This window comes from Pygocentrus nattereri, chromosome 14 (genome assembly GCF_015220715.1).
Source record: "Pygocentrus nattereri isolate fPygNat1 chromosome 14, fPygNat1.pri, whole genome shotgun sequence".
Taxonomy (NCBI): Eukaryota; Metazoa; Chordata; class Actinopteri; order Characiformes; family Serrasalmidae; genus Pygocentrus; species Pygocentrus nattereri.
The window spans coordinates 32,303,803-32,331,374 of NC_051224.1; the positions used below are offsets into that span (position 1 = coordinate 32,303,803).

General features: G+C 39.9%; 2 protein-coding genes across 3 annotated transcripts in view; one reads left to right on the top strand and one right to left on the bottom strand.

Annotated features, from left to right (window-relative positions):
* ints10 (integrator complex subunit 10) overlaps positions 1 to 10,513 on the bottom strand; it is a 26,502-nt gene extending 15,989 nt beyond the window's left edge. The window contains exons 1-9 of one of the 2 annotated variants that reach the window (XM_017709742.2): positions 10,266 to 10,513; positions 8,438 to 8,505; positions 6,413 to 6,516; positions 5,740 to 5,879; positions 3,516 to 3,597; positions 2,853 to 2,993; positions 2,532 to 2,703; positions 1,355 to 1,524; positions 88 to 227 (exon numbers count right to left, since the gene is read on the bottom strand). In XM_017709742.2, the coding sequence (XP_017565231.1) occupies positions 88 to 227; positions 1,355 to 1,524; positions 2,532 to 2,703; positions 2,853 to 2,993; positions 3,516 to 3,597; positions 5,740 to 5,879; positions 6,413 to 6,516; positions 8,438 to 8,505; positions 10,266 to 10,394 (1,146 nt within the window). In that variant the 5' untranslated portion in view covers positions 10,395 to 10,513. The remainder of the gene's footprint in view (positions 1 to 87; positions 228 to 1,354; positions 1,525 to 2,531; positions 2,704 to 2,852; positions 2,994 to 3,515; positions 3,598 to 5,739; positions 5,880 to 6,412; positions 6,517 to 8,437; positions 8,506 to 10,265) is intronic. The other variant, XM_017709743.2, reaches the window with a different exon arrangement.
* Positions 10,514 to 13,499: 2,986 nt separating this feature from the next.
* f8 (coagulation factor VIII, procoagulant component) overlaps positions 13,500 to 27,572 on the top strand; it is a 29,243-nt gene continuing 15,170 nt past the window's right edge. Inside the window, exons 1-12 of the mRNA XM_017709744.2 lie at positions 13,500 to 13,727; positions 15,118 to 15,215; positions 15,563 to 15,685; positions 17,201 to 17,413; positions 18,910 to 19,080; positions 19,255 to 19,479; positions 20,674 to 20,935; positions 22,585 to 22,741; positions 22,848 to 22,935; positions 24,265 to 24,482; positions 25,826 to 25,976; positions 26,130 to 26,339. Coding sequence (XP_017565233.1) covers positions 13,579 to 13,727; positions 15,118 to 15,215; positions 15,563 to 15,685; positions 17,201 to 17,413; positions 18,910 to 19,080; positions 19,255 to 19,479; positions 20,674 to 20,935; positions 22,585 to 22,741; positions 22,848 to 22,935; positions 24,265 to 24,482; positions 25,826 to 25,976; positions 26,130 to 26,339 — 2,065 coding nt within the window. The 5' untranslated portion in view covers positions 13,500 to 13,578. The remainder of the gene's footprint in view (positions 13,728 to 15,117; positions 15,216 to 15,562; positions 15,686 to 17,200; positions 17,414 to 18,909; positions 19,081 to 19,254; positions 19,480 to 20,673; positions 20,936 to 22,584; positions 22,742 to 22,847; positions 22,936 to 24,264; positions 24,483 to 25,825; positions 25,977 to 26,129; positions 26,340 to 27,572) is intronic.

The following is a 27,572-nucleotide window of genomic DNA, read 5'->3' on the forward strand; positions in this document are numbered from 1 at the left end:
AAAAAAGATATCCTTTTTTATACGAGGCATCCACATAGACATGCGCATCATCAGCAGCAGAATGATGAACAAAAGGATGATTCTCACCATGGTTTTCTCTCGTCCATCCGCAAGCTTGCGTTTCTTGTGTGCGTGTTTTCCACTCGATCTCTCCACCTCAACGTCGTTAAACACACTTGACAGATCCTCCACCAGAACCCACGGAGTCGAGCCAAGAGAGTTATGATCTGAAACACACAAAATGAAATGTTTAAAACAGCTATTACAGTACTTGTAATGTGTTAAAGGAAAAAAAATAGCTATAAAGTGGCCTCAAAATTCAATGAGACCTGGAAATACATACACTTGTTTTCAAAATGCTTCTAGTGTATGCAAATGACGTTTTACATAATTCAGACAGTAACTTTTGTGATGAGGTTGCAGGTAAGGTCTCCTTCTGATGACTCGTCTATGCAGATTATATTTGTGCAAGCAGTGGTGCGGAGTAGAACGGTAATATTTCAGATAGTGGAAATTGGAGCTAAAAGCACTTTTTATAACCTTCTCCTGCTTTGTAGGCATCACTTAGCTCCATTTTGGGATCCTTAGCCAGCTGCTTAGAAGAGCCCATGGTTGTTGAGTGTTAGCACAACGTTTGAAGAGTCAGAGAATTAAGGTTTGGAATTGTCAGAATTCCTAATGGCAATGCATGTCCTGCTAAACAAGTCCTAACAAAATAATTAAAGTTTAAGTTTTTTGCCAAAATTTAAAGAAGCATTACTCAGTCAGACAAAAAAAAAGATGCTAAAATATGTTGTCCAGGCACTGCTGCAATCCATGCTGTGAAGCCAGAAACAGTATTGTAATCGTCATAGGCATCAAATTGGCGTTCAAAAGAGTTTTTCCAGACAACGTCATATGTCTTTACGTATTATCGTCACATACACAGGCTCAAAAAGAAGGTCTGGCTCGGTGTCTCAAATGCAAAATCTAAATTATACTGATGAAGATCTGATGATAAGAGTAGTTAATTCCCTCACATCCTTGGAAGACACATCTTTCATTAAGTTTTGACCGAGTTCTCTTCGAGTATTATTTCAACATGCTCAGAATTATCAGATTGTGAAGCTCAACAAAATGTTCTTCCACACATGTGCAATAATACCACCACTAAATTTTATTTAGTGTAGTTTTTTAGTTCTGTGACTACAACTGGAAGGGTGTCCAAACTTTTGCACATGCCACGATTGCTTTTTTTCCGATGTGTTAAGCTAATAAAAAATGTAACTGCATTAAAAGTTGCACTGCAGTAAAATGTTAAAAAAAATAAATGAATAAATAAAGTGGATGCACACAAAATCATGTGCATACTCACTCTGAAAGAGTGAGGGCTGGACAGTAGAAACATAAAAATGGGCACTGCGGAACAGGACCAGTGTGGAACAGGTGACGATCTGACCGCAGCAACGGGACAGAGTCTCTCCCTCTAACCCGGGCAGATACCGGCACAGCTCCTTCACTCGCTGTAACAGCTCTGTGTACGTCCTAAAGAACACACAAAACTGCATTAAATACACATGCTGGGGGTGTGAAAATGCAGATTCAGATGACTGAACTGAATCGACTTGATAATATTGAACAAACTATGCATGTTTTGGCCTAAATTAAATTCAAAGGCTATTTCTAAATGTTAAAAAGGCACAGTTTCATAGTCCTCCGATACACTGATGAGCCAAAACATTAGGACTCCCTGCATAATACGCTGTATTATCCGAGCAGAACACTGCCCAGAGCATCACACTCCCTCCACCACTTGTATTCTTCCCACAGTGCATCCTGGTGCCATCACTTCCCCAGGTAAACAGCACACGAGTGCCCAGCTTTCCCTGTGACGTAAAAGAAAACGGGACTCATCGAACCAGGCAACCTTCTTCCACTGCTCCAAGGTCCTAATTTGATGGTCGCATGTCCTTTGAACTCTCAATAGTGCACAGGGTTTAGAACAGGCACTTTGATCAGTCTTGAGCTATGCAGCAGAGTGTGATGCGCTGTGCGTTATGACACATTTCTCAAACAAAACTTGCGCCATAATTCATACCATACAGGACAGTCTGGGTCGCCTTCATGCATCAATGAGCCTTGGGTGCCCAAGACCCTGCCGCTGGTTCATTGTTCTTCCCTTGATAGTTACTCATCACTGCTGACGGGGACTTCCACGCAATCCTTGCTGTTATAAAAGATGCTCTGACTCAGCCATCTGGCCATAACAATTTAGTGCTTATAAAAAGTTGCTCTTATTTTCCCTCTTGCCCATTTCTCCCACATCCAACATGTCATCTGCGAGAATCGACTTTTCTCTTACTGTCTAATATATCCCAGACATGCACAGTTATTACAAGATAATCAAGATTACTCCCTTCATCTGTGAGTGGTCATAATGTTTCAGCTCATCCACGTAGTTTTTCCAGTCATATCTGCGTATTCTGTGCACTTTTAAAAAGCATTCTGAATCACATGAAAACAAACTGAATCAATTACAAACACATTCTTACCTGCTCCCTTTCTCGCCCTGCCACTCACACCTCGCTCCGACCACGCCCACTATCTCCAGCAGCCTCTCCCATGGCTCAGTCACAACAGAAGATTTCTCTGACAGCCCCTCAATCACAAACCGCTGACCCCGCCCGATTCCAGGTGACTTAAGCCCGGCCACCTCCTGAGGTCCTGAGAGAGAGAGAGAACAAAAATGTGAACAGCGAAAGGACACATTTTGAGCTCACAATAATCAGTGGCCAAAATAATAGTTAATACATTATTTATAGTATGCATTTGTCCATTTTGAGTCTATTAATAAAGGCTGAACTGTCACTCACCCTGTAACTGCGGGTCTGTGCAGGGGCCTCGTGTCACATAACCAATATAAAACTCAGCCGCTTTGTGCATGTACTTATGCAAGAGACTAGCAGGAAGACGCATCTCCATATTATTGATTATTAACGGCAGAACATCACAAACTAGGAGAGAGAGGGAGAGATGGAGGGAGAGAAGAGAGAAAAAGAGAGAGAATTCACAATAAATTATTTACCCTCCACATCTCTAGCATTTTATTTTTCCCCTTGTGGACCACTTACAACATTTTTGTGGACTTTTTGTCCCCGAAATGGTCATATTTCATTTTTACATGACATTTTCGAACCACTCTTTACCTCTAGAACTAAACTGGCTGTTTTTGTTATTGTGCCTTTAGGGATGATATAAGACAGTTATGCTCTGTTCTGATTGACTACATTGTATTGAGCTGGAACTATGTAACTGGGTGGGGCTAAAGTGCTGTAGACTGAATAGATGAATATAATGTAACAGTGCTGGTGTTTGTGACATCACAGGCACTATGATTTCGAAAGAGGCTGTTTTCGCAGCTTAGTTTACATAAGTGGACTTTATGGACTAAGGGAAATTTTCAGTATCCAACAGCACACACTATTCACACTAAAGTCATTGAAAATAATGTGCAAATAAGAAACAAAAAGGCGCACCAAACAGCTTCCTGAAACAGTTGACAGGCGTGTCCAAATCCTCTACATTCTCCGCCTCCAGCAGGGACTCTCCTAAACTGACCTGAGGGGTCAAGGGGTCAGAGTTTAACATCCTATTAAATCACAGACATAACTCATTAATGTGACAAAAGTTTAACTTGCTTACTGTGTTTGTCTTTTGTAGATCTAGAGAAAAAGCAACAACCCACTAGAGGCTGTATGTTACAGTAATTATAGCAGTTAGTCAAGGTAAAATCACTGTAACGCACAGACTGTTGTGGCTTACTGCTTTTACAAAACGACAACAAAATACTACAATATTTGTATAAGGGCATTTAATTTATTAATAAAGCAATAAACAGTTCTTCTGCCATGCACTGTAGTTCATTCTCAGCAGGCTATGGTTGCCATGGCACATAATGGTCAAAGATACTCCACTGACAGCACAATGGTTTTCAATAATATGGCACATTCATACACAATTCAATCGATGTTTGTGGTAACACGGAAGCACTTTATAATTATGATTATTATTATTATTATTATTATAATAAAGTGCCTTTGTTTCCGACTCCTGGTGACCATATGGATAGTGTTTCTCTAGAATATATTGTCTTCGGTTTTGAGGCTTTTGAATGGTTGTTTCATAATTCCTCTGATTATATCCATTAATCTTGTTGCTGGTCATCCTCTTCCCCTTTTACCTTCTACTGTTCCAAGCATAATGGTCTTTTCTAGGGATGCATTTACACTATTTTTTTTTTTTAGACCAAGGATGCAATACTGAGTAACTGACTTTAGTAGCTGTTAGCGTAAATGAATGCAAAATAAATTAAATAGTGAAAATCTAGCTGGTTTTAGATGAAGAGCATTAGCTAGCTATGCTACTTTATTTACCTTGAACCGAGCAGCACTGCTGTACAGAAGAGCACATTTTGCTCCACATCAGAAAAGAGCCTCTGTACAGCTGTACATAAAGTAAGTTTCATAGTTTTGATCTCATGCATTTAATCTGTTCACCAACAGTCTCTGTAACTCAGTGACAGCAAGAATCTTATCTGAGACCAATGTATCCAAGGAGCTCGTGTTTAGGGTTTCATGTCTGGTTGGAGTCTTTTGTTTGGCTGGTTGAGCTGAAGTTGAATGCTCTTTAAAGGCAGGCATACATTGTGGGATTTCAGATTTCTTGTTTCTTGGTAACTCCCACTGCACATTTGAATAGACCACAGTGTACGGACAAGCCTATGATTAATATGATCACACTGTAAGAAAATGCTCAGTCTGAATGACATGCTAGGTGAAATGTAGCTCCTACAGACAGCTCTGGCTACGGACAACTACCGATAAACCTGATTAATTCAAAATAGCATGCTGGGAATACAAGTACCTAGCACAAATGCTACGAAACTGAGTTTTGCCAATTTGTACCACACTGAGCATGGAAATTAAAACTAGGAGGTGATGTACATGGGTAAGATAATACATCAGTAACAATTCGCTTCGTGAGCAGACCCTCATTCATAGCCAGTTATTTTATATTCATTAGCGTGGTATCATGCACTAGGCTTTTGTCACATGGTATCAGGCGGTATGCTGGACGTTAGTATCAGAGCATTTTTAGAAGTACCAGTATAAGTAAATGAGCACAGTATTGGGCCGATACCAGACACTAAATACTAGTATTGGTATCAATGCATCCCCAAGTCTTTCCAATTAATTGGTTCTTCTCATAATATGTTCAAAATAAGATGGGGCTTCGCCTTCCTTACCATCCAGGGTGCTCTCAAAAGTCTTCGCCAACACCAAAGTTCAATATATATTTTTTTTTCTCAAATGTTTGTTGTTATGATTTCACATCCATAAAGAAGCACAGAGAAGGCCATAAACTGGACATTTCTGATCTTTATCCTTGCTCTGCCAAGTGCCAATCTTTACTGTACGGAGTGCCGAATCCTCTTTTTACTGCATTAATATTTGAAGTGTTTTGTTGCAAACCGCATTTTAGACCACTTTCAAGAATATGCATTTAGACTATGCTAGCTAGATTATGATTACTACCATCTTGAAGAAATATAGGAGTATTGCATGAACATTAAAAACAGGTGGTAAAGATGTGTGCAGATCCAAGAAACTTTCCACTGTATGGGAGTATAACGTGAAGGTCTTAGGATCTGCACAAAGCCTGCTAATATCTGCAGGGACTCAGGGCTGATGGGTCACTCACCCCATGTTGTACTACAGACTCTGGGAATCTCTTCAGTAGCAGCAGAAGCATCTCAGCCTTCTCCAGAGTGTTGAAACACTGTTCAGTAGCCTTCAGCAGCATTTGACATTGCACAGGGCCTGGGAGAGTTTCAAACACACCTATAAACACACACACACACACGGTTAGTGGATTAGTTTACAACAACATCTCATACATCATTTCATTCTCACAGTCAAAGTGGGCACACTAGCTATCGCAGCTGAACTAAAGAAAACAGCTATAGAAGTCATGTAAAAATCTCTCAACACAAAAGACCTTCAGTATTCTCTTTCTGCCAGCTCACTGTAAAGATTGTAAAATATTTATATTTGTGTTTAGACACTGTAACCCCTGGTGTGCCATATCAAACCACTCTGAATTCATTTGTTTACATCCCAGTTACTGGATTATGCAGATTTTTTGTTTTACAAAATCATTGGAATTCCCTTTTAAGCCCTCAGTAAAACATCAAAAAATAACACCGAGATCATTTATATCTTCACAATACATTACATGTTTTCCTGAGTTTTCTACTGATTAAACACACATTTAAGCCATATCATCAACCCCTCCTTAACATTTTAGTGTTTTTAACTCTTTACTCTTGTACTGTGATTTTCATAAGAGACCATGAAAGACCCACCAAACCCACCTTTGAGGAACTGAGCATGCTTGTCCTGGTTGTCGTTCCGCAGGGCTGCTGTTATGACCGTAATCTCTCTCCACACCACCGGCTGATCAGGGAAATTAATGAATCTAATTGATAGAAAAAATGTATGAATTCATAGTAAAATTATGAATCTGAAATCCAGATCTATTTAGAAGAACTTGTATGATGTCATGCAAGGCCTGACTGATATGAACACTTTGTGGCTGATATGATATCAGTTTTAGGTGCCAATATACGTTCAGATTTATATTTTATACTTTAATTCTATAGTCTAATCATTTTAGTTAAATAGTGTTTTTCGGACTGATATGGTCATAAGTTCTAATTGTCGTCTTAAGATCAAACAAACAGCAGAAAGCCAGTTTTAAAGTTAATCATCATTCTTGGCGGTTTCATTTTCTGTGAATTAGCTCATTTTTCTTAAGAAGTTCTCTTCATAAGTCAAGATAAAAATGTTATCCTCACACTACAGGTTAGATTTGGAACCTGTTTACATGTCTTTGCTATACTACCAGGACTGTGCAGCAAACTTTTGAACAGGCGCTATATTTCTCTTCTTCTTCTTATTCTTCTTTCGGCTGCTCCCTTTAGGGGTCGCCACAGCGGATCATCTGCCTCCATCTTGCCCTATCTACTGCCTCCTCTACTTTTACACCAACCATCTCCACGTCCACCTTCACTACATCCATAAACCTTCTCTGAGGTCTACCTCTTCTCCTTCTACTCAGCAGCTCCATCTCCAACATTCTTTGCCCAATATATCCACTATTCCTCCTCAACACATGTCCAAACCATCTCAACCTGGCCTCTCTGGCTTTATCTCCAAACTGCTCCACCTTCACTGTCCCTCTGATCTGCTCATTTCTAATCTTGTCCATCCTTGTCACTCCCAACAAAAATCTCAGCATCTTCATCTCCTCCACCTCCAGCTCAGCCTCCTGTCTTTTAGACAGAGCCACAGTCTCCAAACCATACATCATAGCAGGACGCACTACTGTCTTGTAAACCTTCCCTTTCACTCTTGCTGCTATCCTTCTGTCACACATCAGCCCTGACACCCGTCTCCAACCACTCCATCCTGCCTGCACCCTCTTCATCACCTCTTTTCTACACTGAACAGGTGCTATATTTATTAATTTTGAATATTTTCCCCTCTATCTTTGAGCATGAGGAAACCCACAACATCTGCAATGCACGTATAGTTGGAGGCATACATTTTAAAAGGGGAAGGGAAATTATAATATAATTACCTAAAAGTAACAACAAATTTGTTGTTTTGTTGGTGTTTTTCATATTTTGAATGTACATTTACAGATATTACAAAACAGAAACATGTCCACATAAAAAGACAAAATATGAATAATAATAATAGGATGACAATATGTAGAAGAAATAGCCTAATAATAAAAACTTATTTAAAATATTGAAATAAAAGAGAACAAAAGCTAAATCAACCTGAGCTTTGGTTTCATGAACTTTTATCACGTTATATAATTTGTACAAGAACAATCTTTCAGCAGACCAGTTATACATGACATGTTTCCATTCATTATCTAAGCATGAACTGTCTTTCATTAAAAGCAGTCCTTCATCTGTTGTCTCAAAAACCATATAATTTTTTCCCCACCGCATTACTTTCCCTAATAGAGATGTACTGATACCTTTTCTCTTCTGATACGGATACTGATCCTGAAATATTTGCCAATACAGGGCACCGATACCAATACTAAATCTATAACCTGCACTGCGTAGTGCCAACCCTGCTTTAACACTTCCTTCCGCTAATGATGTGCTTCAAATGTAGCCTTCTAGCACTTGCACTGACCTCTTGGTCCAAAAAGCCAAAGCCGGAACTAAAAATCAGATTGACTCCGGAATCTTGTACAAACAAGAGTGAAGTTATACTGAATTGAGGCTGAGATGAGGTTATAAAGAACAGCTCTTGGCAGGCTTGGGCTCAGATTTACTCCTATAAACTACCATTTTTTTAAATCTCTGTTCACTCACATGTCGTAGAGCAGTCTACCGGCTGAAGTGGTCCTCTCCGCATTGCGCTCAATGATGTACATCTCATACTACAAGAGAGAAAGCAAGACTTAGCAAGCCGGCAATGACAGACATAACGGAAGCACGCAACTTATTCCTTTCCCAGCATCCGCTGATGCCAGCCTCAAATTTTATTAAAGCATCACCGCGTTTTACTGACAGATCGGATTTTGGTCCATTTTTTTCCTTTTGGAGACATAAATCTTAAACATCGTTTTCATAGTCAGTGATTATAGATGTGGTCATCTACTGTACTGTGCAGAATCCAGAAATCACACTTATTTTCAATTGCCCATTTTTAATGACCAGTCAGGACGGCCCAGTTACCCTTTTATATATATATTTTTTTAACTCTACAGCATCAAGAAAAACAGGTATACTTATATTTATAAGCACTGAGTTGTCTCTTCACAGCGGAAGGACAGACAGAAGATCTGTCAGATCTGAAGCAACACTGGAACTTTCACCTGTTTCTCAGTGAAAGTACTGCTAATCTGATGGTTATAGTTTTGAGGGTCTACCAGGCCTTGCATTTCCTCTATACATTTTGATAACCGGGGTGGCATGGTGGCGCGGTGGGTAGCGCTGTCGCCTCACAGTGAGGAGGGCCTGGGTTCGATTCCCCAGCCGGGTAACCGGGGTCCTATCTGTGTGGAGTTTGCATGCTCTCCCCGTGTCTGCGTGGGTTTCCTCCGGGTTGTCCGGTTTCCTCCCACAGTCCAAAGACATGCAGTCAGGCCAATTGGACATGCTAAATTGCCCCTGGTGTGTGAGTGTCTGTCTGCCCTGCGATGGACTGGCGACCTTTCCAGGATGTATCCTGCCTTCCGCCCAATGACCACTGGGATAGGCTCCAGCACCCCCCCACGACCCTGAGGGAGAAGCGGCTTAGAAAATGGATGGATGGATGGATTTTAATAACTTTCAAAAATTTTCCTTTGACTTTCCACATCCTTCTGCAAGTGAACGACAAAAGAAACAACTGCCCTCTAATGTTTAGGCAGCTTTGTATGTGGTCACAGATGAAAACACGTGAAGCATCAGCCTGCTCATCCGGCACTGCTTCAGAAATCAACGGTATGAATCGGCAGTCTATCCCTCTTTGCTGCAGTAACTTTACACTAGTTGTCGGAACATTGCTGTGAGGATTTGATTGCACTCAGCAGGAAAAGCACAAGTCAGGTCAGATACTGATGCTGGACGATCAGATCACAAACGCCAATCCAGCTCATCCCAAATGTATCAGATGGAGCTCCATCACTCCAGAAAACGTAGCTCCACTGCTTAATGCTGGGGGGCTTGACAGCCCTCTTTTGGCACAGGGCGTGACAACCTTAGACCCATCAGCTCCACTTTCTACATAGGTGCACTCTGTAGTTCTACAATACAGACTGTAGTCCATCTGTTTCTCTGATACTTTGTTAGCCCCCTTTCACTATGTTCTACAATGGTCAGGACCCCCACAGAGCTGCTATTATTTGGGTATAGGACCATTCTCAGCACTGTAGTGACACCCACGTGGTGGTGGGGTGTTAGTGTTCAACAACTACTGACCAGTCAGTAATTGAATAACTACAAAGTGCTCCTATATAGTAAGTGGAGCTGAGGAAATGGACAATGAGTGTAAGAAGGAGGTTTGAATGTTAGGGCTGGCCAGTGTGTATAAGCTGTGTCTGCACAGCTGAACGCCATTATCAGTAACGGCTGCACCATCTAAACAAATAAGGGTCCACCCCGGGGGTCTGCACAGACTGCGTCTCGTCTCCTTCTTTATCTGAGCAGCGCTCACCTGTATGCCGAAGTCGGTGGGGTAGAGGGTCCGGGCGGTGATGAGCCAGGCTTTAGCAGCCCAGGGGTCTTCAGTCACGAGCTCCCGGGCCCGTTTCACCAAGAAGTCGCAGTCGCCCTGCGCGGACATGCGGGAATCAGACCAGGACGGAGACCAAACAAGGACCACCCAAACTGACCACAACAGACTCGGACCAAACAACGACTGGCCGGTCCTTTTCCGCAGCACAAGCGCTCTTCAACTATCAAAATAAAAGTCCTCATCCGGCTGGCTTGATCACAGAGACCCTGCGACGTTTTTTTCCCCCCCGAAAATATCTAAAATATTTCTACATCTGACAGATGCCACTTTTATCTTTTTCTCATGGCGTACCCTGTGGTGAGTAATAATACAATATTATGATGAACACATGTTATGAAGTATCTAGAGAATTAAAAATAATTTTTTAAGAGAGTATGTTACAGCTATATTTTTTCCAGACGTCTTTAGCTATATGCTAAAGTGTTACGACTGGATATACCGCATTTTGGAATTAAGCTTTATATTTTTACTATGTCACAATAAAAAAAAATGATTTGTTTTTTATTTATCACATTATTTGATTGTAAATGATTAAAACTTACCTAACGTTGCATTAAGAATCAAATTCTGTTGGAAATACATAAAAAGTAATTATTTTAGTTACTAAAATGAAAAAAAAAATAGGTTTATAGTTAATTGAGCTTTGATTCCATTAAAAACAATTGATACATTCTTCGGAAGATGATTTATTGATGCTGCAGGAATACAATATTTTTTTAAATGATGTTCGTGAAACACTGAATATAAATAAATAAATAAATAAAAACCAAACATATGATTTTGGTGTCTAGATTTTATAACTTATATCTGTGATCTTCAAATATGTATCTGCATCTTATGACCACTAGGGGGAGGACTGGCTTTTGGGGTTTCTGCATATGGGATTTGCCACTTTCCAGTTTTAATAACAGGAACGGACATATTGGCAGAGGGCCAGCTTCCTCAAATCAACTCAGTTTGCCCAACGACAGTAGTTCAGAAACAGTTTTGTGGTTTGATTACAATTATAGTAGGTTCTTCTTTTCTGCATCTCTTTGGTGTAGTGCATACAATCTTTGTCCATTTTATCAGCTCCACCTACCATATAGGAGCACTTTGTAGTTCTACAGTTACAGACTGTAGACCATCTGTTTCACCGCCACTTTTATCCCTGTTCTTCAGTGGTCAGGACCCCCACAGAGCATATAATTTGGCTGGTGGATCATTCTCAGCCGTGGCACTGATGTGGTTCTGGTGTGTTAGTGTGTGTTGTGCTGGTCTGAGTGGATCAGACACAGCAGTGCTGCTGGAGATTTTAAACACCTCATTGTCACTGCTGGGCCGAGAATAGTCCAAAACTCCAGCAGCATTGGTGAGTCTGATCCACTCATACCAGCTCAACACACACTAACACACCACCACCACGTCAGTGTTACTGCAGTGCTGAGAATGACCCACCACCAACCTTATATGGTTTACCTAAATGAGTAATTATGTTCATGTAATTAACTAATAACATGCTTGCATCTTATGACCACTAGGGGGAGGACTGGCTTTTGATTTGTGTTTGACTCTCGTAGCTGCTTTGTCACTTCCCAGCATTCATAACTGGTGCTGACATGTTGGAACAGGGCCAGCTTCCTCAGACTGAACCCCTAATGTTTGGACAGATCAGCCTCAGACCAGCCCAGTACACCCAGAACAGCCTCTGCTGGTTATTAACATTAAGAACGTGTTCATATCTGTCAGTCAAGGCTGATAAACATAAAGAACACAGTGAGCATTATGAAGCCCAAATTACTGCATTAGTCAATGAGTTAATCCCCCTCTCTCATTCTCTCATTCTCTCTCTCCCATTCTCTCTCTTTCTCTCTCTCTCTCCCTCCCTTTCCTTCCTCTTCTCTCAATCACTGATACGATCACTTCTTCAGCTCATTAGGCATCATCATCATCAGAAAATCATCTCTCTACACCTCTCCTGCCTCTCTTCCCTCGTTTCTCTCACACTCTCTCTGTCCTTATCTCTCTCCTCTTTCTTTTTCCCTCTCTTTCTTTCTTTCTTTCTTTCTTTCTTTCTTTCTTTCTTTCTTTCTTTCTTTCTCTCTTCTTTCTTCCTTCCCCTGTTTTTTCTCTTTCTTTGTTTCTTGCCTGTCCTTCCTCACCCCTTATATTTCTTTCTTTCTTTCTCTCACTTTGCCCCTTCTCTCTCCTTTTCTTTCTTTTTTCTCTCTCCCCTCCTTTTCTCTTTCTTTCTCTCCTCTTTCCTCCTATCTCTTTTCTTCTTCTCCTCTTATCTCTTTCTTTCTGTCTCGCAATCCTTTCTTTCTTGTTGCTTCATCATTTTTTCTCTCTTTCTCTCTATCTCTCTCTCACTCTCTGTTACTCTTTTTTCTCTCTCTCGTATTCCCCTCTCCCTCTTTCCTCTCTCCTGCTTTTGCTTCCTCCTTTCTCTCTCGCTTTCTCAATCCTCCTCCCTTACTTCTCCAGCATTCTTTCTTTCTTTTTCTCTTTGCCCCATTTCTCTCTCACTTCTTCTATCTTTCTTTTTTCTTTCCTCTCCCTTTCTTCCTCTCCCTTTTCCTACTGTCCTCTTTCCTCCACTCTCCTTTCTCTCTTTCTCCTCCTCTTCTCTCTCTCTGTCTCTCTCTCTCAATCCTTCTCTCTCGCTACTGTCTCTCTCTCTCTGTCTCCCTCTTTCTCTTTTTCTTATCCTCTCTGTCCCTCTTCTCTCTTTCCCTCTCTCTGTTTGCGCTCTCTCTCCCGCTGTTGCTTCCTCCTTTCTTTCTCTCTCTCAATCAGCCTCCCTTACTACTCCAACATTTTCTCTCTCTTTCCATCTTTCTCTCTTGCCTATCATCCCTCACCCTGTTCTCTCTTTTTCTTTTTTCTCTCTTTACCCACCTTTTATGTCTCTCACTCCTTCTCTCTTTATTTTTTTCTCTCTCCTCTCCCCTTCTTTTTCTGTTCCTTTCGTATCCTCCCTCTCTTCTCTCTTTCTCTCTCTCTTTGCTCCTCTTGTTAGCTCTTTTCTTTACTATAGGATGTAAAATCTCTTAATTAATAATGCTTCAATAAAAGGGGTTAAAAATCAAAGTCTTCTGCTATTGCACCCCCCCTCCCCCCCCCCCCCCTCCGTGATGCCTCCCCTCCCACTTTCTCTCTCTTTAAAAGCTGCCACTTCCTCCAAGTTCATTAGTTCACCAACTTCACAGTGCCAGAACAGGAGCTACACAGGAACCCTGATGCTGCAGTGATGAAGGCTCTTCAGTTAATCCTCTTCCTCACCGCATGCTTGCATGACGCCTACGTTCTTGCAAAGACCCAGGAATTCTTCATCGCTGCCGTGGAAGCAAGCTGGGACTACCTGAACATGGACAGAGCTGACCCGGACGCCAGTCAAAGGTAAAGACCTCCACATAACTAATTCAGATACATCAAGAGAGTGGACATTACACTGAGCAACCCATGTAGTGGAAACATCTTCTTTATATGTATATACGTTGGCCACTTTATCAGAAAGACCCACCATATAGGTGCTCTTTGTAGGATTAAAGTTACAGACTGTAGTCCAGTTAAATTCAGCACATTTATCAGGCCTGTTCTTGACCTATATGAGGTACCACGATAGGGCCATCACTGGCCAGATAATATTTGGAAGGTGGCCCATTCTCAATAGCAAGGTATTGTGTGCAGTGATGGCCACTTTCCTGGAAACCCCTACCTTGCGGGTGTTTAATTAGAGACTGTAGTCCATCTGCTGATGCACGGCTGGGCAGTTTCTGACGAGTCCACTCTTGGCTGGATACTTTTGGGTGCATATCATGCCACTACTACACCAGTGGTGGGCCCTTTCCATTGAAGGGTGCCGCAGCAACAGATGGGCTACGATCTGTAGCTGTAAACCTACAAAGTGCACATACAAGGTTTACATTAATATGTATTAACGTAAACATGTCTACCACACAAATATGACTTTTTTATTTATTGTACAAAACCACAAATTAACCTACACAGTTTTTATATGTAATGTTGATGTTGATTAAAGTAGTGAGTTTTCTTTTTAGGACTATTTTGCCTAACAATGTCCTGCACGTACCACTCCACCATAAATAGTGTTCAAAACGTATGTTTTCGACCATTTGCTCAGCTCATAACTATCATCAAACAATGTCTCAGCCATCGGGCAGCATATTCATAACCTCTTAATATAATACCTTCAGGGAAGGGAGCTTTTAGAGGCATTAAGCTCTTTAGACGTCTGGTTCCTATCACCACCACTGTGAACAGTTCTGACTCTCTAGAATGGGACATTTCACACCAAGCGACTTTGAATGACTGTTGACAATTGAATTATACAGAGATTTAGAAACCCTCTGGGAAACTTTCCTTTGAAAATATACAGTCTTGTGTAAAAGTTTGATGTGTTGCTGATTTTCTATGCAAAAAGAATGAACACATCCTCTACAGAGACCACACTGCACATTTTAATATACGATTACTGCTTATTAACTGAAATGAACAAAACTATATAAAAAACAATCTGTGGCCTGTGTGAAAGTTATTTTTGTATATATTCCTTTCTTGTATGTAAAACATTCCTTTTAAGTTTGTTCCCTGCGGAATTATGCCCCAAACGTTCACATGCGACTGTATTTGTATGTTTTTATTTTTGCATTCTTGCAGTTGGTGTGGGCATTTAGAAAATGTAAAACACAAAGGAACGTGTTACTATTTCATGCATCACTTATTGCAAGGAGTGACCTAATGACATTTATCTCTTCATTCTTGCCAGGAGATTTGCATCTGGTGTCCAGAAATTCAAGAAGGCCATTTACACCGAATTTACAGATTCTACTTTCACTACTCAGAAAACAAAACCTCCATGGGCTGGTTAGTGCATGAGATTTTATTCTTTCAATCATTCACTTTATATTTTTAGCAAGGTTGTGACAAACATAATGAGAAATGATCCATTTCTTTGTAAATCAAGTAATTCACAGTCTGAATTCTTAGCTTAGAGGCATTTTACTACACAAAGTAAAGGTAACCCAGAAGGTTCCCTTGGAGAAAAGCTGTAAATGATGCAAAGTATCTTCAAGTGGCTCTTTAAAGATCCATTTTTGCAAATATGTAATATGTAAATATGCAAGGACCTCTTTATAGTTTAGACTCTCCGCATCATGTTAAGGTTCTACACCAATGAAAGCGTTTTCAATGAAGTTGCTTTTGTGTTGCAGGTATTCAGGGTCCTACAATCAGAGCAGTGGTCAATGACAGGGTGGTGGTCCACTTCAAGAACTTAGCCTCTCAGAATTACAGCATCTCCCCGATCGGGGTCCCATACTGGAAGCAGTCAGAAGGTGAAGTCTTCTGCCTTTTGTTTCTCATTTCTCAAGATTGTACTAGAAAATCTTTGTTGGCTTATGAAGTTAATCCCTTAAAACCACAGGATTATTACATACTAAGGCTTATTATTCAGTAACTACAGGGACGTCAATGTGAACCGGCTGAGCTATTATTAAGTTATAGAAGAGTGTAAAACTTTGGGCCTGCCAGCCCATTTGAGGGGTTGGATAGACCACACAGTGTTATTCTTTTACACTGTACTGTTACTGTAAACACTGACGATTGCTGATGTCATACTAAGGGAAGCTCGATAAAATATATTACATCCGGTGTAACCTCTCACACTCTTACAAAATAAATGAATAATGAACCCTAACCTCTCAAACTGCTACAGTTTCGTTTTTTCGACCTGTAGAACTTGTCCAACCGGGTTTTATCTGTGTTACACAAAGCTTCTGGCCAAATGTTGTGGCAGTGTAGTAGAGAGCTTATTACATAATTCTGGTGTTTCTGACAGCACTTAACTTTGATTAAGTACTTCCTGCCCTTAAGAGGTGCACAGCTTGATTAATGCGTGTGAAAAAACCCTTTTGAAACTCTGGGCCGACGCCCCAAAAGCAAAAGCAAAGATGTTGTTGTTAATTCTATGAAGTGGAGTGTGTTTCTATGACTCTGATCACACCACCTTGTTTCCACACATTACATCATGAGTGCACATCAATATCTTACTTTCTGAAATGGGGGAAACACAAACCAAATGTAGAAGAATTCAAGAGAGAGACTTGTGATTTTTTTAGATGAAAAAGTAACAAAATGTCATTAAACCTAGACTGAAATATAAAAAAAATGTAAATATTGGCTGCTGCTGTTTTCTATGTCTAACAACTAACTGTAACCTGTTTAGACTACCACTAGTACTTGCATTTGATGCACTTGATTTCCAGAAGACCTAGATTGACTTTTTCTCACAAAATCTGTCCTACTGTTGTAAATCACAATGTGATTTGATGATTCCACTGTTTATTCCCAACTATGCTGGTCATTAATTAAGTGTAAGGTCTACAGCCCCTGATGCCCTACTCAATGGGAGAACTATGGTCTTCTACAATGTGGACCCCTGCCTATGCAAGCACCCTACACTATACTAATAAAAGTCCTTGGGCAAGACTCCTAACACGACCTTCGTCTAAGTGTGTAAAAATTGTCGCTCTGGATAATCTGCCGAATGCCGTAAACAAGAACTAGTTTGGGTGTATCTACCTAGGCAACGCAGAGAAATTAATCCTGATTGGATAACGTTTCAGGAATGTAACAATTTTGTTTCCAACCAAAACCTACGTACTACAAAACCTGCAGAATTTAAATAAAGCAAGCAGGAGGATTCTGTCACTTTTTTAACTCTAAGCTCAGTCTCAGCTGTGTCATAAAATCTTTCCTTGTATGATTAACAACAGTAAGTGACTAAAATCTAGAAATAAGAGATCATTTCTGGAATGCCCATCATTAATGTCCTGTTCTGATCTGTTTAGGTGCTGGCTATGATGATTCCAGCTCTCTCCAGGAGAGAGAAGATGACGCAGTTCTTCCAGGTGGCTACTATAAATATGTGTGGGACATTCACCCCAATAGTGGACCAACTGTAACTGACCCAGAGTGCCTCACCTACTCGTACTCATCTCAGGTGGACATTGTGCGGGACTTGAATTCTGGACTCATCGGCGCTTTCCTGATATGCAAGTCAGGTCTGAGAGAATTCCATTTAATTTTTACATATATATGCTAACATTTCTGGTTCTAGCAGCATAACACACATGCACTTAGAAGGTAGATGCCCATTATATATCAGTGCTATTAAATATTTTTTGATGTCCTCAATCTAAAGTGATGATTTTGTCACCTGTGCTATTACCAGGGATGCATAAATTGCAAAAATCCTGTTCTTAAGTAAAGGAAGAAATATTCTAGGCAATAGGCCCTTTTCACGACAACTGGATGAGCATAAACACCGGGTAAAACAAATATTGCTATTGCCTTCCAGATGATTATGAACCTCAGAAATACTGGCATTTGTATCACTTCAGCTCTCCATTGAAAAGTATGCCGACTTGTCTTTGTCATAGTTGCCAAGACTGAAATTCGAGGCTGTGTCCAGAATTGTTGGAGAACACCAAATACTAAACAATGAGTGCGTTTACATGCACTTCATAATCCAACTGCAGAAAATCAGATTTTGTCAGTAATCTGATAAACACATTTACATGCACTTGAGTAATCAGTATTCAGTGACCAGTAATCTGGGTCTACATGACTCAGGTAGTAATCAGATTTCTGCTTTGCAACCAGCAAATAAACTCACAGAAGAAGACATGACGTAAAAACATAATGTAGACTCCAGCTTCATGGCGTTGCTCCAAAAGTGTTTTGCTGCCATCTCGCTGCTTGCTTATTTATGGTCTGTTTCCGCACATTCACAGACTGAGATATCTGAGCCAAATCAGAGTAAGAGTATATAAACAATAAGCAATACTATAATTGAGCTAAGGTCCAGTGCTATTTATGGGATTTCTTTATCGGATTTCATTTGAATAACCAGATAACGGCAGAAATCCAATTAGGATCGGATTATTCAGTGCACGTAAGCACACTCAGTGTGAGAGTCCAAGCTGAAAAAAGAATTTAATTCTTTGAGGAAGAATCCCTTCACAGCTATCAGAGTACGATATCATTGGCTACAGAGTGATAAAACAATGAATAGGTGAAAATAACATTAACCAAATAGCTAGATTAGCCATGTCGAAGCAGCTTGTTAATAATAATGCCCACATACTGGAGCTTTTTAAAAGTTATGCATGCCTTATGAAGTGCCTATGTAGATAGCCTTCAAATAAAACTTCGAATGACCTTTCCGTAGTCTAAGTGGCCTCCAACAGAGTACTGTCTGATTATTTTACTGAGGTTTACTCTCAGAAGTGTTAATGTGAGTGCAGTTAACTTGTTGAACTCTAGGCTCTAAGGCTCTAACCTTGAGACTTATTATCCAGTCACTGGTAACAATGATTTGGTGTGGACTTAGCTGGTAAATAGGACAATATGTCCTGTGGAAAACTGGAACAGATAACAAATAAATAACAAAAACTTTAACAAGTTAAACATTTCCAAAAAACAGTGTAATAAAACAAATATAACCTGACTAATTATACTGACCAACCATGGAAATTGGCCTTTAACCTGTATCCAGGTGCTCTGACAGAGGAGCGTGAGCGGAAGGTTGCGGAGTTTGTGCTGCTGTTTGCAGTGTTTGACGAAAGCAAGAGCTGGTACAGAGAGCTGAGCAGAGCGGATAAACCCAGGAAAACATCCAGTCGGCAGTTCCACACCATCAATGGATACATCAACTCCACTTTGCCAGGTTTGAACAACTCCTTCTCACAGCAGCATCTTCTACATCAACACAGTATTGCAACCTAGAATCTGGTAAAATCGACCGATCAGCATGTTACACACATTAGTTTATGTCGGTGATATTTTACTTATCGTTATCTAAGTGGTCCTAACTATCTTCACCATCATCTCCTCTGTACAGGACTGAAGCTGTGTCTGAAAAGCCCTGTTGTGTCCTGGCACCTGATTGGTCTGGGCTCCACTCCAGACATCCACACCATCCAGTTCCAGGACCACACCCTAAAGGTCATGGACCACAGGAGGGTTACTGTGGAGATAACACCCATGACCTTCACTATGGCTTTGATGAGGCCGTACACTGAGGGAAAATTTCAGATTTCCTGCAAAATCCACTCACACCAGCAAGGTAAAGATTATTGTTTAATGGCACTGGCCAGTTTATACCGGGTTATGTATCTGTGCATCCCTTCTTCTCACATAAGCAAGAAAAGGTCATAGCTGGTCAAGACGTTCACACCCTCAGACTCCACACTTAATAACAATAACAGTGCACTGCTTGGTCACATCTATAGACCTGTGAGGTATATATATATATCTGCTTGTCGTTTGCGACAAGTCTGGGCCACATTTAGCTGCTGTCACGGGAGCTACACTAATACACATTTAGCTGCTGTCACGGGAGCTACACTAATACACATTTAGCTGCTGTCACGGGAGCACTACTGTACCATCTGGCCACTTCATTAAGTACATTTTACTAATATAGTAAGTAGACATGATAAAACACAAAATCCCTATTTTGACTGTTTAAAGCGGCACCACCCAAATGTAAGATTCAGGGATTTTGAGTTCTCTCTGGAAGACGTGTTATTTCACGCAACGTTCTGAAGAACATTTTCTAATAGATCCCTTCCCTAAGTGGACGAATCTGATGATGGAAAGAGTATTCAAGGAGAATTTAAGTCAAAACTTGGTGAATGATGTATTTTCCGAAGATGAGAGTGAAGACATTGCTATTGCCAGCATGTCTTTATCAGCATAATGTTGTTTTAGCATTTGAGGCCTAAACATCAAGCTGGATCTTATTTTAGGCTTAACAGGGTGCTTGGCAGTAATGCTCGCACCAAATTTTAGCTTTTTTACTCCTTTCAATATTAATAAAAACATCTTACATAATACAGCAGTGAAACTAGATAGACAGTATTAACAATACATTATGTTTGGTTGTTTGATTTCCTAATTTTTACATCTGAAAAAATTGAGCGCATACTTTATTGGCTACTATCAGAATGGAGGAGCGTTCATTCTAACATTTCAGAATTATTGGAGTTGCCTTTGGAGTTTTACACCTTTTTTTTACACCATTTCAAATCAAATTACATGCAGACTGATATTACAACAGATTTTGTTTTGTGTAAATGTATTAGGCAGAGCATAATTGTATTATTGTATTATTATAATGTATTATGACAGAGCGTCTGAGAGCAAAAACAGTGTTAGTTTAGGCTTCTGTATGAATAGCTGACACTAAAATCATTCAAAAATGATACTGCTTTATCATTTAATGTGCTTCTGACTTTTTTCTGGTCCTTGTGGTCAGCTGGCATGAGTGCGTTCTTTACCGTGGAGGACTGTCCAGAACCCATGGAGGTGAGCGACAAGCGAACCATCAAACACGCTGAAGATGAGGAAGAGGAGGGGGATGAAGCCTACTCTGTGGATGACCTTTTTTCCACCATTGTGTTCCAACCTGGCATGCCACCCTCTATTCTGCGGTCAGCTGGGAGTAGACGACCTAAAGTCTGGGTCCATTACATCAGCGCTGAGGAGGTCACCTGGGACTACAACCCTCAGAGTGACCGGTAGGGACACTGTATCATTTTCATTTGAGTTGTTTGCAGGGGTGCGAGGTCTGTTATATGTCACAAGCAAGCATAATTTTGTTGACAAATGGCTGATTCGTCATTATTACTGGCCTCAAAAAATCAGTTACAATATAGTATATTTAGGTGCCTAACACTGAACTCCACACAGAGAAGATTGTAGGTTTGATGTCCTTGTTCAGGCAGGAAAACCACTACTATACCAATAAGAGCACTCAAGCTAGATTATTTATGTTATATTCACCAAACATAACCAATAACCCTTATGTCTAAATTTTGTTGTGTTCTTGTAAAATTCCTTATTGAACAATATATTTATATGTCCATATTTGTAAACCTTTTTTAAAAATGGATCACAGACCCAGGCTTTTGAACTTGCTGCTAACAATCTGGATGGTCTTTTTCTTCTTTGACTCAAAGAACATGCTTATTCTTTCCATAAATAATCGGAAAGGTTGACTCGTCAAACCACAACGCATGTTTCCACTGTGCATCAGTCCAATTCAGATGAGTTTGAGCCCAGAGAAGTCGGCAGTGTTTCTGGATGTTGTTGATACATAGCTTCTGCTGTGCATTGCATTTACTTGCATTTGTGGATGCGGCGACAAGCAATGTGTCTTAACGGTTTGACAAGTATTCTCAAGCCCATTTAGTGACATCCATGCTTGTTTTTAATGGAGTTCTGTCTGAGGGATCGACGATCACAGGCCTTCACACTTATTAATCTTAGCTACTCACAGGGATTCCTCCAGATTTTATGAAACATTTGATGATATTATGGCCATGGAGGGTGAAATACCCCAAATCCTTGCAAACACTCATTAAGAAACATTTTTCTTAAACTGTGGGATGTTTTGGCAAAGAAGTGAACCTTGCCTCATCATTGCCTATAAAGGTCTAGGCCTTTCTTGGTGCTTGATTACACCCCCTGTTTATCCTTTTCAACTCCCTGAGACCACTGGTGGTTCCAAAAGGCACTTTGTCATGTTCTTCATAACTTTCACATTTCATGAGCTATATTCCAAAGGTGGGTGTCCTATGAGAGCTGTAACTGTCTTCTTTCCCATCAAGTAGATCTGGGCTATAAACTATAAACAGATGGCGTCTCTTCAGCGATCTGCTCTGTAAAAAGTATTTTTATAAAATAATACAAAGAGCGTCTAAGATTTTTGGCTTTCAGCAGTAAATTGTAAGCATATAGCAATCATAAAACACATGGGCTGTTAATGAGGGGAGCTTTTAAAATAAATAAATAAATAAAATAAATTTGCATTTATTTCATGCAGTTACTGAATTATTTGCTTTATGATTTGGTCATGTAAATTCAGATGGACAAACCGAAATACACCCTGATGAATAAGAGGGTATATTCTTTAAACATTTAACTATGTTCCTAGTCTTTAATTGTCCCTCCTCCAACTTTTTGGGTACAAACTTTTTGCATAAATTTCGGAATAAGTGCACATTTACAAAAAAATACAAGGTTGATAATAAAAAAAACATTACACATCTTATATTTCTACTGTTTTTGTTTGGCTATAAGTCAAAATGGATTTACAAATGGCTGCTTACTGCATTTTACATACTGTCCCAAATGTATATGAGTCCAGACTTTCATTCTGTTACAGGTCTTCAAGGATGGCCCCCACGGTTAAACGCTGGGGTAAAGTGTATAAGAAGGTGGTGTATGTGGAGTACACAGATAAAACCTTCACTGTGAGGAAGAGCAAGAGCAACTCGCTGATTGGACCAGTGCTCAGGGGAGAGGTGGAGGACCAGTTCCAGGTTATTTCATATGCTATATAATTATGTAGAATTTGTTTCAAAGGCCTTCAAAGATAAAAATTTGGTAAAAACATGATATTCACTCCTCTTTGTAATGCCTTTTTAGATTATTTTCAAAAATATGGCTAGTCGACCATACAACATTTATCCAAACGGACTTGCCAGCATTCAGCCATTGAAGAAGAAAGGCAAAGGTAAGCATAACTGTTTTTCCACCGTCATATGTCACCACAGTACAGTCCCTTAAAGTACAGCCTTATTCCACAGTTATAAATCTTAGTTATTATCAATAATATCAAATATGAATTATTTACTAACTTACATAAAATCAATATTTAATGAAAATAATTATGAGAGATAAAGTGAAGTATAAACACAAATGAGTACCTTGTAGTTTTAAGTGAGTTATCTCTTTCGTAATTAATGTTAATGAATCTCTAAAAGCATAATTTAAGTGTGTAATTTTAATAAAGGCCTTAAGAAGCACTAAAGAAGGTGCTATTTTAGTGCTAATATCATATATAAAATCTTCAGCCTGCTAAACATGAGTGAGTGAGTTATTAGGCAAGTCCAATAAATGCTTTATTTCTAACAATAAAAGGAGTAACTGCAGTGTACTTCCATCATGATGCAGGTTGGAAAAATAAAAACAACAATACCATTTCTTGAGAAACAAAATATTTGTATATTGTCCCTGTTGGAACAACAATTTATATTGCCAAAAAAGGGGAAATGTATTACTTTGTGAGTTAATGTAACAACAAATTTCTCCAATTTTTTGATCTTTCGTATTTGCTATGACGTTTTGACAAACTGCTGATCTTTTCAAAACAAGTAAAAATTGAAAAAGGCATATGTATATTTTGGTATAATACATCTATTAATAATGAAACACTGTTGTTAAAAAATTGAACAATTTATTGCATTTAATTTTTCAGTCAAGTAAAAATAATAACAGGAGCTTTCAGATAATGGCACATGATCTAAGCCTTTTCAAAGATCTTATGAAACATTCTGGCATGATTGTTAATTATTTCACCCCACCTGTTTTTATTACAAGCATTAAAGGACTTTGGTTTCCTTAGGAAATAACTGGTTTCCTGTTATTGATGTTCTTTTTCCAGTGACATTTCTCTGTCATCCTCATTCCAATCCTTTAAATCCTTAAACCCAAAACATGGGAAATTCAAATTCCCACAATACCCACAACTCCTAACTTGACCTATACATCTGGCAGTACGTCTCTTGCCACGTCACAGATGACAAAGGAAAGTCCTGAGTCCTCAAGAATTTTCAAAGCTAATCGCTATGTGCTGTGTCTGCATTGTACAGTGACGATGCATATTCTTCTATTTTAAACGTGTTCTTTTATAAGTACAGTAATCAAAGTTATGTGAAGATAGTGTTTACAGTGAGAAATCGTTGAGCCTCTAAGATTAAATGGTTACAGAAGTGGACAATACTATATTGTCATGCATACTCTGAGAATAACCCATGTTGTTGTGGCTCTCTGTGGCATGAAGAGAAGCAGGTGGACCTGCGCTCTCTGGCCGTGCCTCCAGGTGAGATTATGATGTACCTATGGACGCTGACCGCAGAAGATGCTCCGGCTGATGCTGATCCACGCTGTCTGACTCGCCTGTACCACAGTACAGTGGATCCAGAGAGGGATGTGGCATCTGGGCTGGTGGGACCGCTGATCATTTGCAAATCGCAGAGTCTGGACAAGCGAGGGAAAGTGGTGAGGCAACATGCTCCATCTGTCTTTCTATACGATTACATACACTTACCTATAGTAGACCTGTGAAAGTCTGCTTGTATGAAGTATATACATTGTGCTAACAATAAAGTTTGGTTTGGGAGGAATAATGGTCTGGGGCTGTTTTTCAGGGTTTGGGCCCTGTAGTTCCAATGAAGGGAAATGTTAATTCTACAGAATACAAAGTACATTTTAGACAGTAATATGATTCCAACTTAATGGCAACTGTTTGGGGAAGGCCCTCAGCTGTTCCTGCATGACTGTGCCTCTGTGCACAAAGCGAGGCCCATAAAGACATAGTTTGACAGGTTTGGTGTGGAGGAACTCCAGTGGCATGCTCAGAGCCCTGATCTCAACTCCCCTGAACACCTTTGGAATGAATTGGAATGTCAGTTGTGAGCCAGGACGTCTTTCCAACACAGGGACTGACTTCACAAATGCTCTTTTGACTGTATAAGAACAAAGTCTTTCCAGAAGAGAGGAGGCTGTTATTGCTGCAAAAATGGACAACTCCATGTTAATGCCCATGATTAAGGAAAGAAAAGCTCGTATAAGTGTGATAGTTGGGTGTCCACATACTTTTGGCCATATAAGGCATTTGAAAACATAGCTGCCCTTTACAACATTTCATTATGAATGGACTAACAGAAATAGTCCAGAATGAATTCTTGTAAATCTTATTAGATGACTCAATATCGTACTTTGTACATTATATTACATCTTTCATCATTTCCCAGTTTAATCTCCAGTTTAGTCACATCTAGTTGCACCCACTAGCTAGATCTGCCCCAGTCACATGAAGCTACCAACCTGGACGTGTGGAGGCTAGCACAAGCTTCCTCCAAGACATGTGAAGTACCACTCCATCATTTAGAACTGCCACTCTAACAGAATGTCATTAGACAGCTCAACACACTTGAAGGAGAACACTAAGTACTGTCTAGCAACTAGTAGATCCCTGTATTGGCTAGGAGAGAGGTGGAGGGAGGACTACCCACCCAGAGAGAAGTCTTTTGGACTCTCTGCTATGGTCATTGCTGAGGATCAAGTTTACAATCTCCAGAAAATAAGGCCAACGGTTAGACAGTTCAAATAGTGCAAGTATACCATTTCAAAGATTCAGTGTTTTCTTATTACAGAAACCATACTTTGTGAATTTCTTGAAGGATCTTCACTCAAAATAAACTTAATGATTTGCGCCATCATGTTTATTTATACCACTGGAACTGTAGTTGAATGGGAAGCATGGACAGATGGATTTTATGAATCATGGATGGATGAATGGATGGATGGTTCACTTGATAATAGGTATGTTTCATTTTCAGGTAACTTCAGACAGAGAAAGACCCCTCATCTTTTCAGTGTTTGATGAAAACAAAAGCTGGTACCTTGAGGAGAACATTCAGACCTACATTGCAGTTCCTTCCAAGGTTGACCGCAATGATCCCCGATTTTACAAATCCAATGTCAAGTACAGTAAGTATGTTCTATTAATTGGGTCAGTTCTGGGTTTTGTGTAATTTCACTGTTACTTATGCTTTAGATGCAATGATGGTCATTTCAGTTAAGGCTGACTAGTAAGTAATATTTTACAACTGAAGTTGCCTCTTTCTCTAATCTTCTCTGCAGGTGTGAATGGTCTTATCAATAACAGTCTGCAGCTCAAGACATGTGCTGGGGAAGTCATGCTCTGGCATGTGGCCAGTGTGGGCATGGACACTGGTTTCCTGTCTGTTTACTTCACGGGAAACCCTTTTGAGAAGGACCGAACATATGGCACGGTCCTCACACTTTTCCCCATGACTGGAGACACCGTCACCATTGAGATGGAGACAGAGGGTAAGGGTCAGAAGTTGCGGCATCGACTTTCAGTTACTGGAATAGTAAGTTGCAATAGTGGCAGTGCAGGAAAGTTGAATAAAACCAGATGGCTCTAGAAATAACATGATGCTAATTGATGGTCAGTAATGTCCATTTGTTGTTTTAGAACTGCCACTCTAACATAACATTATTAGAGTCACAAAAGCAACATGTAACTCCTTCTTAGTCCTCCATCAGTCAGTGCACCAGAATGTAGACTAGGATGGTAAGTTGAAGTATTGCTTTCTATTTTTAGAATTATTACTTTGTCTGCTAAGATGACACTAGCTAGTTGATTTAATGTTAACATTATAAGCATTTATGCTAGTCACCACAGAACGACTGTGTCGTGCATGATATTTCGTTAGCACAAATAATATTCAGCTAGGCTATCTAGTAAGAAAAAACGAATGCATTGGTTCTCACACAAGAGCAAAAAATGAAGACTTACTTGACAACACAAGTCTAGGTAGACCTCTTTGCAATATACAGGGTGATTCAAAAAGATTCATCCAATTTCAAAATGCAAACTACAGCAAACTGAAAATGGTGAGCATAAAGTTTATTATGTAATTTTACATTAAGCACTCAATATGAACCTCCTCCAGTTATACGGACAACATCAGCGTGATAGTCAAATTCATCTACCATCCATACTGGATTGAGCATGTCAGGTGTTGCTGTACTCACGGCTCTTTCAACGCAAATTCGGAGATCATCCAGTGTTGTGGAACCATCCAGTGTTGTGGAATGCTCTGAGCTGTTGAAGGTTCACTGCCGATGAAAATCACGTTGCACAGTTATAACGGATTCACTCTTGTTGAAGTGGAGAACCCAAACTCTTTCTGCTCAGGGGTTGCATCTCCTCGCAGACTGAAGGGAGCCATCTTCCAGAAACTCTATGACCCCCTCTTTCAATTGGTATGTGATTGGTTCCTAGGCACCCTAAGGTTGTAAAAATATGGTGCTTTGGAATCAGATGAATCTTTTTGAATTACTCTGTACTGTAAAGTCAGTCAGTAAAACCTTGTAGCCAATGACTTAAGCTATGTTAACTAGAAAGCAAGGTAGCTAATTAGACAAATGAAATTTATTAGACTACTATTGTAGTTATACTGGTTCCAGCTGTTTCACAAGAAACAAAATAGAGAATTCAATACTTTTCCAGGTGAAGATAAAATCACAAGCACTATTTCATTACCAACAAATGCA